Below are 13,292 nucleotides of genomic sequence, written 5' to 3' on the forward strand. Positions count from 1 at the left end.
CATTTCCTAATATATATAAGCATCTAAAGTTCATTATCCAGGAATAAAAGATCCACACGCTGAGGAAAAGTACTTTGATTTATTTAAAAAGGGGTTTTTTTCTACGATAGCCAGGATGTCAGCAACAGGAAGTACTAGTAAGTGGACTACATTACCCAGAATTCTCCTTAGGAGGTGGGACAAGAATGAGTCGAAGGCTACTGTTGGAAGACAATAACAGAAGATCTTGAACCGTGAGCAAAGGCTGGAGGAGCCTGTCATCCCAAGGTAGGAACAGTCTTCTCTTGATAACGATTTGCAGTCCTTGAATACTGGACATCGGATGGAAGCTTAGCTATTGTTTGATGCCGCCGGGCCTTCCGCCTTCTTAGGATGACGTTTCAGTCTTGAAAGTTGGAGGAAGGACATTTTACTGCAATTTGGCCTTAATAACTGTCACCTGCTTGCAAGTGGGCAGGTAGAGTCGGCAGCCTGGCAGAGGGGCACCCTGCCTTGCCTCTCCAGCTGTGCATGATAATAGTAATAATAATAATAGGTAAAAAAATCACTCGTGGAATAAGGCAAAGTATTACTCTAAGCGGATCGCAAAGCTGTCTTGGAAAAGGAAGGACGGGAGGAGAAAACTTGGGAGCGTCCAGCTTGGTGAGGGATAAGGGAACGCAGGTCTGCCCGCTATGCAAGCCGCCGTGGGAAATCGATTGGCTAGGTTTGCATCGCGAGGTTGTTAATATTAATTATGAGAAATGACATTCTTGATGGTGGGGAAGAGTGAGGAATAAGGATTACGTTGAAGTTTTGGGTTTCGGTCAGGAGTGTGGGCAGGAAAAGTAGAACGTACTGAAATTTGGAGAATGTTGATGGGCTGGGGGGGGAAAAGAAACATTTTTTTTAATTGAAGCTCACTCAATGTCTATAATCAACTTTTATTACTGCCTTTATGCTGTGGTAACTAGCCAAAGGTTGAATTAAACTTTCCTAGATAACTTTCTTTCCTGTGCGTTTGGAAATTGAGTTTAAGTTACAAGTCCCGAATCAGAAGGGTACCGATTGTGAAGCTATACGCGCGTGTTGTTTACACGTCGGAAAGCTTCATTTTTTTAAAAAAAATCTATATTTCCTACGGGTCGTCTGTATAACCTGCACAACTGCAGTCCCCTATCTACAATTTCAGAGAGAAAACCCCCCTAGACCACAGTGGAGCTTCTAAACAAATCTGAATACGATTGGATTGAATGATTTCGGAGTGTGAGGAGAGATTTTTTTAGTATGCAAAGATACAAGTAGAAATAGAAGAGAGAAGGTGAGTAACATTTTTTTTTTCCAAAAAATGCTGGGCTAGAACAATTCCATCCTCATTTCTTGTCATAAGAAATGAGATAGCACAGTAGTTCCTTGCCCCGTGTCTCTTTTCTCCTGAAAGGATACGGATAGGGACCCTGCATAAGGGGTGAAGGTGGCCTCCGTGCAACAGTAATAAATGGAAGAATAGGAGGACGAAGTTTGTGCTATTGGGTGAGAAATCAGGATCAAGTATGGGAAATAAATCCTATTGAATTCAGTAGCGCTCGCTCCTTAGCCTGCCCTGGACCAACTTGTCTTGTCTCACCCTTAAACTTTTCTGTCTTCTAGCCAGCAGGAGTAGGGATAGTTGCCGAAGTTACGTAGGTATACAGGGTGGTGCAGGAATAGGACGAGATTGTCTTCTGCTTATAAGGGGGTAGAAGTTTGCGTTCCGTTCTTTCCGACGACCACCAGCTGTGTAGACCCCCAGAAGCATGGGTCTTGGAGAGGGGTGGTCTGGAAACTGGGGGATGCAGATATTGCCGAGGAAAGACCAAACGGAGAACCGAGGGCGGTGCTGGGCAAAGGACGTGAGAAGCCGGCTTGGCTTAAGCGGACTGCTCTTCTCCGTTTTCCCCGCGGCCTTCGCCCTCCCTTGCTCTTTGCCGGATGATCCCGAAGTGCCTCGGCCGCAGGGCCCTCAGCCGACAAGGGAAGCGGTGGTGGCTGTGGCCCGTTTCGGCTCGCCTGAACCAGGAGTCCGGCCATGGCAGAGACGGAGAGCGGCGGAGACAGCTCGGTGCATGAGACTCGCTTCGAAGCGGCCGTGAAAGTGATCCAGAGCCTGCCCAAAAATGGTAAGTAGAAAGGAAACACGATGGAGGTGGTAGACCTGGAGCAAGTGAGGGGTGGGGGTGGGATTGTAAAATGTGGATGAGTCCGATTCCCCCCCCCCCTGACTTTTTGAAATAAATGGTGCCAATAAATTAATCAGCCTTGTGTAGTATCAAAAGCTAAGCAGAGCTGGACCTGGTCAGAACTCCAGTGGTCCATTAAGGCTCCCTGGCTCCCTAAGCACTGACAAATCTTGGTGCCCCTCCTTTGTACATACAGTACAAATATTCATTGGTGGGGTTTTTTTCTTTCTCAACTTTGTGGTGCCCTCTTTGGGGCTGGTGCCCTAAGCACGTGCTTAATCTGCTTAATGGTTAACACACCACTCTGGGACTCCCTTCAAAGGACATTGTGACTGGGAAGTGAAAGGCTATACCAGACTACTTAAGTGGGATTGCCAAAGTGGTCAAGGACAACTTGAGGAAGTTTTATGTTAGATCTGGAGTGTCCAAGGTAGACTGCTCACTCTAGATAGAAAAAAACATCAAACATCTCTCTCCCAGTCTGGAATGACACAACGCTCTGGCCCACAAACCAGTCAGCCATGTTTTAGCTTAGTGTGTTAAATTAATCCAGTTAGGGCGGTTTACTTATGATTCTGCATATTCTATACAAATTCCCATACATTCATTGAATGGCATTAACAATTAGAATTACATCCATGGTAAGGGTTTTTCCACAATGCTGGGAAATTTTCCATTGATGGCAAACTAGAGCCAAAAAGGTAGCGTGTGCGATTGCACGCACGCTCATCTGGGTCGCAACTCAGAAGAAGAGCTGCCCAGGGGACATGCACACTTCGGGAAAATGAATTTCTGGTTTCCGGCTCACAGATGCACGCTGGCCAGCTAGTCTTTTGGTTACTAGGATGCATGTGTGCGTGACGATCAGCTGGCTGGCATGCAAGCTCATGCCGGAAAATGGAAGACCAGCTCTTCCAGTTTCCGGCACTGCTGCAGCACAAAGGACAGTTGGCTGACGTGCGCACATGCACACCAGAAACCCGAAAGAGGAGAGCAACGATGTACATGCCAGGCGACAGGGCTCCTTGTGCCACTTCGGGCACACGTGCCATAGGTTCGTCATAACAGTTATAGAATTAGGTTGCCACCACATTTGTATAATTACTACAACGTATATTTCCAGGCTGAGAATGGACTTGAATCTAAATTTTGCAAATTCTATGTTCAGATAGAATTTAGGCTGAAAATGATTGTTCTTGGAATATAATTCTATGCAATTCATTTTAAAATCAGTGAAACTTCAAATATACAATGATATGCTGAAAGTAAAGGCATGGGTATTGACCATAAAATAATAAACTTAAATCTGTACTGTAAAAATATCAGGAAGTTAAATCTTGGCAACCAGACTTTTCCTGTTCCTACATATGTTTCGATGCTTCTTCAATCTTAGCAAGCTGGTTGGGGAAACTCCATATATATTCCAGGATGGTTTCATTTTTCACCTGATCTGAATAGATTTGTTAAGTGAGGAGGCAGAGAATAAATGTTTCAACTCCTAAATCCTTTCCCTCCACGAGTCCCTGTAAGTGTGGGGTCCCTATACTGAAAAATGTTTTTTATCCAATTGCCTTAAAGTTACAAGCTAAGCTTCAGAAATTCTCCCCTTAAGCAAAATAGTTAGAAATACATAAAAAAGTTCAGTGGGGAAGAGAATGTGGCCAGTGACGAAGCCATGGAGTGTTCGGAATGTCTGTAGAATGTAAAACGGTTAACCCTGAATGAGAACAGCTCTTCAGAATCTAAAATTGCCTTAATTTTGGCAACTTCTTTAACAATTAAACAGATGATTTACATTTCAACCAATTCTATTCTTCTTTGGCTAGCATCCATATGTCCACACTAGGATTAGGAATACATTGTCCCTTTTCATTTGTGTAGGCGATGGCTTATGGGTGTAACAATATGTATTCATGTATCTTGCATTTCTACGCAATCCTTTTTTTGAAACTGCTGGAGCAGCACAGGAATTCACTAAACATAATTTGTAGACGCTTTAAAAAGTATTTTGAGAAACAATAAATCAAGAACAAAATTTTGTTTCCATTCCTTCATCTTTGTTTGTTTATCTTGTCAGTGGCAAAATGATTTCCTGTGCAATGGTCTAAGCATGATTTTAGCTGTGAAAATAACGCCTCCACTTTAATTTCTCTATTTATTTAAAGGAACCATCATTTATTCCTTCATTAGTAATATTGATTGGTTGGTTTTCTTCTTAAGTAAAGCCATGTTTTGGAATCAAAGGCTCCTTTTTCAATACAGGTGGTCCTTGACTTACAACCACAATTGAGCCCAAAATTTATGCTGCTAAGTGAAACATTTATTAAATGGGTTTGCCCCATTTTACGACTTTTCTTGCCACAGTTGTTAAGTGAATCATTGCATTTGTTAAGTTGGTAAAATTGTTCTTAAGTGAATTTGGAGTCCGCCATTGACTTTGCTTGTCAGGAGGTTGCAAAAGCTGATCACATGACCCCCGGACACTGCAACTGTCACAAATATGAACCACTTGTCAAGCATCTGAATTTTGATCATGTGACCGTGGGGATGCTTCAACGGTCGTAAGTGTGAAAAATGGTCATAAGTCAATTTTTCCGTTGTGACTCTGAATGGTCACAAAACGAACTATTGTAAGTCAAGGACTACCTGAATATATATCAAATTGTTGTCACAAGTAATTCTTGGAACTATAAATGTAAAATAGGAAGTACTGTATGAACATAAGGTACATTTGCCATAAGCAAGATGGATGTGATAAACTCAATTTCTAACATATTGAGAAGTATCTTAATAAAATAAATAGAATAGATTTGGGAGTAGTTTGAATAAAGACTTCAGATTTTTAAAATCTTTTTTACTGGCCCATTCTGCCATTATTTTGCAAATGGTCAAAGATCTCCTAGATAGATCTAAAAGAGCTAAACTGCCTAAAGAGTAAAGACAGTTGTGGATTCAATATTATTAGTTGAGTCATAGGGATAAGAGAGGGATGTGGAGGCTCAGTGGCTGAGCTTGTCGATCAGAAAGGTTGGTAGTTTGGTGGTTCGAATCCCTAGTGCCGCGTAACAGAGTGAGCTCCCGTTACTTGTCCCAGCTTCTGCCAACCTAGCCGTTCGAAAGCATGTAAAAATGCAAGTAATAAAATAGGGACCATCTTTGATGGGAAGGAAACAGTGTTCCATGTGCCTTTGGCATTTAGTCATACCAGCCACATGACCACGAGATGTCTTTGGACAGCGCTGGCTCTTCAGCTTTGAAACGGAGATGAAAACCGCCCCCTAGAGCTGGGAATGACTAGCACATATGTGCAAGGGGAACATTTACCTTTACTAGGGATAAGAACATTCTGATTAATCATTAGTAGAATAATTGTCATATTTTACTGCAATGTGCTTTGAATTTCTATGGTGTTTTGTTTATCACTAGAATATGGCTTTTATCCATGGATTCCACTTCAGATCTAATATGAGACATAGCAGCAATCATCCTTTTTTATGTTTGTCTGGACATTATACTTTTTCTAAAGAAACATAAAATAGTGTTGATACCATTGCTTTAATATTCATATTGATTGGTTCTTTTCTATTTGTGCAAAGGTAGTTTCATCATTAGATCTCCTCAGAGTTTAAAGTCAAAACAAACAGGCAAGATGACTGATCTTTGAGCTAAAACTAGTGGGAATAAAGCCATTTTTAAATGATTGGCTACTCTCTTTATTTTGACTTTACAATAACCTAGAATTATTTTGTAAAAGCAATCATGTCACTGTGTTCTTTTCTCACACTAAAAATCTTTTCCCGTAGGTTCTTTCCAGCCAACAAATGAAATGATGCTGAAATTCTATAGTTTTTATAAGCAAGCAACTCAAGGACCTTGTAATATTCCAAGACCAGGATTTTGGGATCCCATTGGTAGATACAAATGGTAAATAGTATACAACAAATATGTTTTTAATGATTTAAAGTGAGCCTTTTCTATTCTCCTCCCTGGTATGGAAAGTACGTATTTGTCTTGGGATTACAGCACATCCTTTGTCCAAATTCTGTCCTTGTTATCTCCAGATGGTGCTGAAAAGATATTTTTAAATAATGAAAAATAGGCAGAAAAATAGCTTCTATCCCAGAGCAGTAACTATATTGAATTCTACTGTATGGTGTAATATTAATACAGTATAGGGGGTTTTCGATTCAATTTTATAGAATGTGAAGGATGTGAGTTTTTTGTTTTATTTTTATAGTCTTCTTATGTATGATGTAAATTAAAGATGAAATTTAATTTCGTTGCACAAGGTGCAATGACAATAAAGTAAACTAAACTAAAATATGATCCTGAAAACTCTGGAGATCATAAAAATATTTTTCCATCTGCCTATTATTGTTATTTTTTGGGGGGAGGGGATAAAAACTTTATTACAAAAATATGAACGTATGCACTATTTGAAATAGAGTTTGACCACTTTCTTGGTGTTTTTTTTTGAAAGTGAACTAACAATGTGATTCTGTACTGGAAAAATAATCTATGCAGTTTTGTAGACAATAAGCACACATATTAATTATCAAAGTTACTATTATATAATAGTAAAGCAGCCCAGTGTTTTGAAGATGTTCTTCCTGTGGCATTCATTGTAGGGATGCATGGAGTTCATTGGGCAAAATGCCCAAAGAAGACGCTATGATTGCATATGTTGAAGAAATGAAAAAGGTAAGGTGTCTTTTATATACCTAGATTGACTATATTCTGTATATTTTGCAGGGATTTTATTTCTAGCCTCAGTAGCCTTCCAACTGGTTTAGGCGGGTTTTTTTTTTAAAAAAAAACTACATTTCAAAAGGAATTTCTGTGACTTACTTATTGAATGTTAATCTTAGAGCCAGCTACCCTCATATGGAGAGCATTAGGAAAATTACTGCCACAAAAAATAAGTGATAAATAGTAGTTTAGCGCATTATGGAAGTTTATGCCTGGGAGATGGCAGGCTCTCCATAAAATTGCCTGCACCTGTGCTGCCTTCTCTCCTCTTTAAGTGCTCTTCCCAGCATCAGCATAGCAAACCTGATTACAAAAGTTGAGCTGTAAAAAAACTCAGTGTGAGCAAAGGAGAGAGAAGATGATGTGGGTAAGCAAGCAAGCAAGCAAGCAGCCAAATAGGCAATTTTTTTTTCTAACAGTACTCACAAGGAATAGTAGCAACTGTAATAGGAGTAGTAGCAGTGGAGAAGATTAGAGAAGAGTGAGTAGTGAATAATAGGATGTATGAGTACATGTGTATCTCTTATCTAGGGGCCTATGTTGTTGTTAGCTCTTTTATGTCTTCAGCTCACCAAATTGGGCATAGTTTAAAAAAAACTCCTGCAAAAATATGAGGCAATCAACCTTCCATGGATTGCTGGGAGTTAGTTTATAGCAAAATAAAATTAAATGTGTGCCATTTAAAATTTGTGGTTAAAGGCCATCAGGTTTTTTGTTGGATGAAATGTATTTCTGGGTGGCTTGAAAATGAAGCATCAAAAACCTAAAAATATGTAAGACTCTCACTACAGTTTGGTGGCTTATCAATCTTGTTCTTCTCCAGAACTTTTGGTATGTATGATTTCACTTTGAATAGAGAGAAATGTAGTATTTTCCAACCTTTTGATACTGAGTAAAAATGTATCATTACATTCTAAATATATACCCTTTTCAGTAAATTTAATATATATCGAAACAGTGTGTGAATTCATATGACTAGAAGACTAGGAAGTTGATAAATCCTTAATAATTTTCTAGCGAAACCTGTTTTGTTTTTAAAGCTTGCCCAACTATAGAAGGGCAAATGTAAGCAGAAAACATGGAATGGCAAGTATCTATTTAATAGAGTAAGTTAGTTAGGTTTGTACAGGAATTGTAAGTAACTGTTAATGAATTAACACATCTTGATATACCATTTATCACCATCTTCAAAACAATATATTCCTCATATAAGAATAAAAAGCAAGTCTTTGTGTACCATTTTTGTTATGGCATGTGTATTCACATTTACTATATATCTGTATTAATGGTCAACAGAACCTTTCAAATAAGTAGGCCCTACTTCAGTGATAGGGCACCTTTTAGACAGCAAGTGCCCAAACTGTGCATACCAATTATGATAAATAACATGGAAGTGTAATTGCTGATTTACTGGACATTCATGAATAATGGATGTCTGCTAGGTTTTACTCCTAGCCAGGGGCAAACTATTTAGAGAAGCTCACAAGAAACAAAATAATAATAATAATAATAATCAGATAAGTAATATTTATTAAACAAAATTAGAAGCCACAACCAAATGAAATGTTGTAAACAATAGTGAAATCTATTACATGCACAGATTATGTCACCGAGGTACAATAAACTGAAGTTTTGCTATAATTAAAAAAACTACTCTGTACTCATTTAAACAAGAAATAAACAAAAAGTCAGGTGGAAGAAATTGGAGCAATACCAGGAGTTGATCAGCGTTAGTTCTTTATCGTTGAGTGCCTATTTACAAGAATTTTGCCAGGCTCACCCCATTCTCTTGGGAATAGCTAGATAAGGGATTCGTGGATTCTGGAGGTGGTCAGATCCATGTGGCTTCTTGCTGTGCAAGCATTCTAAGATAGCTAGTCTTTTCTTCCTCCCACTCTAGCTGGAGATTCCACTACGAATATGCCAACATCTTAGAAATATTGGGAACCCTTCTAAAAGTAAATAGTAGATAAAAATTAGCTAATGCAAACATTGAAGGTTTGCTGATTTAGTTTTGATAACTGTTGGATACAATCCAAATCTGCTTGAGAAGAGATTTTTCTTGTGGGACTGGTTCATAGCAAAGCATGACAGAGATTGTCAAATTTAGCACTGAAAGGTGGGCGGTTCATTCATGTTTTGTGTTTCTCCAGATTCTTGAAACAATGCCGATGACGGACAAAGTTGAGGAACTGCTACATGTTTTAGGCCCATTTTATGAAATTGTAGAGGATAAAAAAAATAAAGGATCTGATCTAATCACAGGTGGGAATACATAACAACTCTCTTATCTCTTATCAGCTTTAAATTGCTTAATTTTACATTACACAACATTTTTAATGCTGTTTCTCTGGCTTGTACTACTAGCGATTTAAAAGAATGTTAAACCTTTTTTGGGGTACAGATGAACAACCTCTCATCAGCAATTTGTTTAACTTGCAAAGACACTGAATGAATGGTCCTCATTTGCAGCATCCCTATTTTTACATCACCACCATTCAGAGGTGGGTTACTACCGGTTCGGCCTGGATTGGCCAAACCAGTAGTAGCGGTGGCAGGAGGCTCTGCCCACCCGCCTGAATGCTTCTGCACGGGCGCACATGGGGCCCCGCCTGAACCAGTAGTAAAAAATTAGCAACCCACCTCTGCCACCATTTGTGACCTTATCTGCCAACTTCCTACAAATAAAATCAAATAGTAGCCAGTGGTGTCCTTGCTTAACAATCCACAGTGAATTGCTTAATAAAGGCAATCAGAAATGTTGAGATTTCAGTCACCAAAGGGTAGTTGACATTGCATTTTACTACATGTTGCTCAATTCCAATTGCCATTGCTAACTGAGGATTATCTGTATTTGTTTTAGAATAAATTATATTGAATATTGAAAAAAGATGTATATGGGTAGGGTTACCACACTCGATTTGCAAAGTTCTGGAATTCCCCTAAAATGGAAGCAAAAATTTAGACTTTCTTGATCTTCCCACCTAGTGGTTGTTTTACAACCTGTGTGGATTTTTGCAATCTAATATATAAAGTTATAAATATCAGAAAAATAAGACTGCTAATAACTCCTGTGAAAATACATTTACTTATATTATCATGACATAACTTCTGTTGCTTTGTTCTGGCTTATCTTGGCTGGCTCTTTTTTTTCACCATGTCTAAACCAGGTGTGTCCAACCTGCAGCCCACAGGTCACCTGTGGCTCTGAACAGCTAGCAGTGCAGCACCACAAGGTGTGAACTTTTAACAATAATATATTTTATATGCCACCCAAGTCAATCCCTCTTCATTCAGCGTGGCCTGGACAAGTCAAAAAGTTGGATACCCATGGTCTAAACAAATATGCATCTTTTCCCTTTTTTTCCTTCAAGAATATATATTTGAAAAGGCACTTAATATGAACTCAAATATGAGATCTAAATTCTATTATTAATAGCTAGTTATATTCTGCATAGGGTGACAAAAAATAGCAATCATGATATCATGCAATTCTCCTTTCAATGCCTCAGGTGAAAAAGATTTTACATAACATATTTAGCTTGATTCAATATTTCATTTTGTAGTTTGCGGAAGAGGTTGGCTCACAAACCAAAAAAACAAGCTAGCTTTGCACAACTTAAAAAACATTGGAAGGTTAAAACTTAACTGAATGGCTAATTTTTAACTGATCTGGTTGTATAAATTCAACCACTTTTAATGCTCAGGTTATGAGTTGTACCCCCCACTCATCTCCCTTGTAGAGAGCTGCAGGTTTTCGGTTGTGGCAGAATGTGGGAATGTGATACCACTTTGCTATGCAATGCCTGATGGCTATATTTCTAAGCAGTACAATGGGGGAAATGTAGAAGAGATGTTGGCTACATTCTCTGAGTAAATATTAACACAGTGTAGCTTTTGTACCGCATAAGGTCAATGCTAGTTAATCAGATAAGTAGGTCAAATAAAATCTGTAAATTCAGGCATTTAATTAAAATATTCTCTTGTCCTTCTCTCCTAATTTGCCACAAGTAGTTACATTATCTGAGGATACATAGAGATAAATACACAGAGAAAATAGGTCTTGATTTTTCAATATTATAGTGATATGAAAAAATTCTGACAAAACAGTCAAAAGGACTTTGGTCGTATTTACTTCTAAGAACATTATTCTCTTTTACGCTGCCAAATCATGCAAAACAACTTAAACAGAACATTTGCAAAGCAGTTGTTCAATGAAAAATTTTTTTTCAACTATTTCGTTAGCCAAAGTAGCATTTTGCAGCTTGATCATCAGTCAAAAATCAGTATGTATATCAAGAACCTTTCTTTAAAAATAAGTATGGTAGTTTATTTATCTTCTTAAAAACAAAAGTATGTAATATGGTTTATTTTTGTTGTTATCAAAGAAACAACCCCTAGCTATATATGGATACCTGGTATGAAATTTAGCACTTGTCTCTGAATGTGAGTAGAATATTTTGGAAAAGCCATGACTGTCGAATAGTGCTATTGTACATTTAGTCTACTCCAAATGCTCGTATGACTCCATAAGTGGGTGTCTATTTTGTTCATGAGATATATTCAGCAGCAACAAAATTCTTACAGAGATTGCTAAACTTTCCAACATGTAAGGCATGATTTGAATATGTATTTCTCTGATTGACAGCAAGTAATGATGTTACAAATATAATGAAAAGTCTTAGTGCATATTAAAAGTCTTAGTTTATATAGCATAAGCCAATATTTCTCAACCATGGCAGCTTTAAAATTGTAGATTTCAAATCCCTGTAAGGTTGGCTGGGGAATTCTGGGAATTGAAGTCCACTCATCTTAATGTTGTGAGGTTGAGAAACACTGCCATAATGGCAGATGGTATCTTTTTTAGTGTGGTACATATTCTCATGGATGAAAATGTATTTCATCACAGGCATGAAATATTAGCTTCTGATGAAATGAATTAAGAAATACACATTTATGCCATATTAAATTACCATAATCCCTTTTTTTTTACCATAAGAGTCCCTGATTCTGGTGAAATATTGTTACTGATTTAAAAAGCTGTAGAAATAACGTTCTGACTGCTATGGCAATAGTGCAAATTGAGAAAAAAGTCAGTAAATGATTATATCCATGCACGTACATTTTTCAGTAATTATAATTTAGTGTTGAGCCTAGATTAAGGTTTTTCCTCTTCTGTAAAAATATTCTGAGTTACTAACGTATTTGGGAAGGCGTGACATTGATTGATGCAGTCACATTTCATCCTTCTTCTTAGGAGCCCAACGCAATATAATAATTTTCGCTCTGATATTTAAGCCACAAAATATTATCAGCTAGTCCACCCCTTAATTATCCTGAGCTTTTGGGTTCTGAATAAAAACGGACAGCAAAAGATGATGCACAATATCCAAGATGTAACTTACACATGCATAGTAGGTGGTCAAGTTATGTTACAGATTTGAAAATCTGTCAATCTGTGAATATGACTGTGGCTTGCATAACAGCCCTGCACAAATTGTAAAATCAGTAGTAGAAATAAATCCCACTATTTTATGTAGTAATGAATGAAAGCGATAGAGAACTATATACAGGTAATCCTCACTTAATGACTTAATGATTGTTGTGATGGACATTTTTAAAAAAGCTATTTACGGCCATCCTTAAAGTTACAGTTGCCATATACATACCTACCGTCATGGGATAGCATTTTGAGTATTTGACAACTGGCTCGCATTTATGATTGGTTCCAGCCTCTTGCAGTCACGTGAACCACAATTTGTGACAAAAATGTTAAAATAACATCCATTGGATAGTCAGGATTCATTTAATTACAATGTGGTTAGCTTCATAAACTTCCCTTATTGTTATAGATCGGTTCATAATCTGTCTTCGATTCTTCGTAGACTTTAGTACATTTTGTGTTTTAAATAATCAGCTACCATTTCCAAGGAAATGTCATGTCCTATGTACAAGTTAGAATAATACAAATAAGATTTTTGCTGTAGCCACTGTTAACATAGTATTACCCTCTTGAAGTTTCACAAAATGTGGACTTGAAGAGGAAGGAAAAGTGACTTGCGTTATTCCAAATGAAAATTTAGGTAAAGATTTCCCATCTAGTCAAGTCTTACTCTGGATTTAGGAGTCATGCTCATCTTCATTTCTTAGCGGAGGGAGCCACCATTGTCCAAAGATGCTTCTGTGGTCACGTAGCCAGTATAGCTGTACGCCAAGGTGCATGGAACACTGTTAGCTTCCCGGCAGAGTTGTACTTATTTATCTATTTGCAGCTGCGTGCTTTCTAGGTGGGCAAGAGCTAGAACAAGCAACAGGAGGTCACCCTGTTTTGCCGCGCTTGGGTGT

General features: G+C 38.0%; 1 protein-coding gene across 3 annotated transcripts in view; it reads left to right on the forward strand.

Moving 5' to 3' along the window:
• Positions 1–208: 208 nt before the first annotated feature.
• Positions 209–13,292, forward strand: part of ACBD5 (acyl-CoA binding domain containing 5) — a 35,724-nt gene continuing 22,640 nt past the window's right edge. Inside the window, exons 1-6 of one of the 3 annotated variants that reach the window (XM_081932924.1) lie at positions 209–267; positions 1,172–1,300; positions 1,963–2,138; positions 6,002–6,122; positions 6,827–6,899; positions 9,101–9,212. In XM_081932924.1, the coding sequence (XP_081789050.1) occupies positions 2,048–2,138; positions 6,002–6,122; positions 6,827–6,899; positions 9,101–9,212 (397 nt within the window). In that variant the 5' untranslated portion in view covers positions 209–267; positions 1,172–1,300; positions 1,963–2,047. Of the gene's footprint in view, positions 268–517; positions 536–1,171; positions 1,301–1,962; positions 2,139–6,001; positions 6,123–6,826; positions 6,900–7,171; positions 7,315–9,100; positions 9,213–13,292 lie in introns of those variants that run through there. The other 2 variants (XM_081932925.1, XM_081932926.1) reach the window with 2 other exon arrangements.

The sequence above is a fragment of the Natrix helvetica genome (genome assembly GCF_964273705.1).
Source record: "Natrix helvetica genome assembly, chromosome: Z".
Lineage (NCBI taxonomy): Eukaryota > Metazoa > Chordata > Lepidosauria > Squamata > Natricidae > Natrix > Natrix helvetica.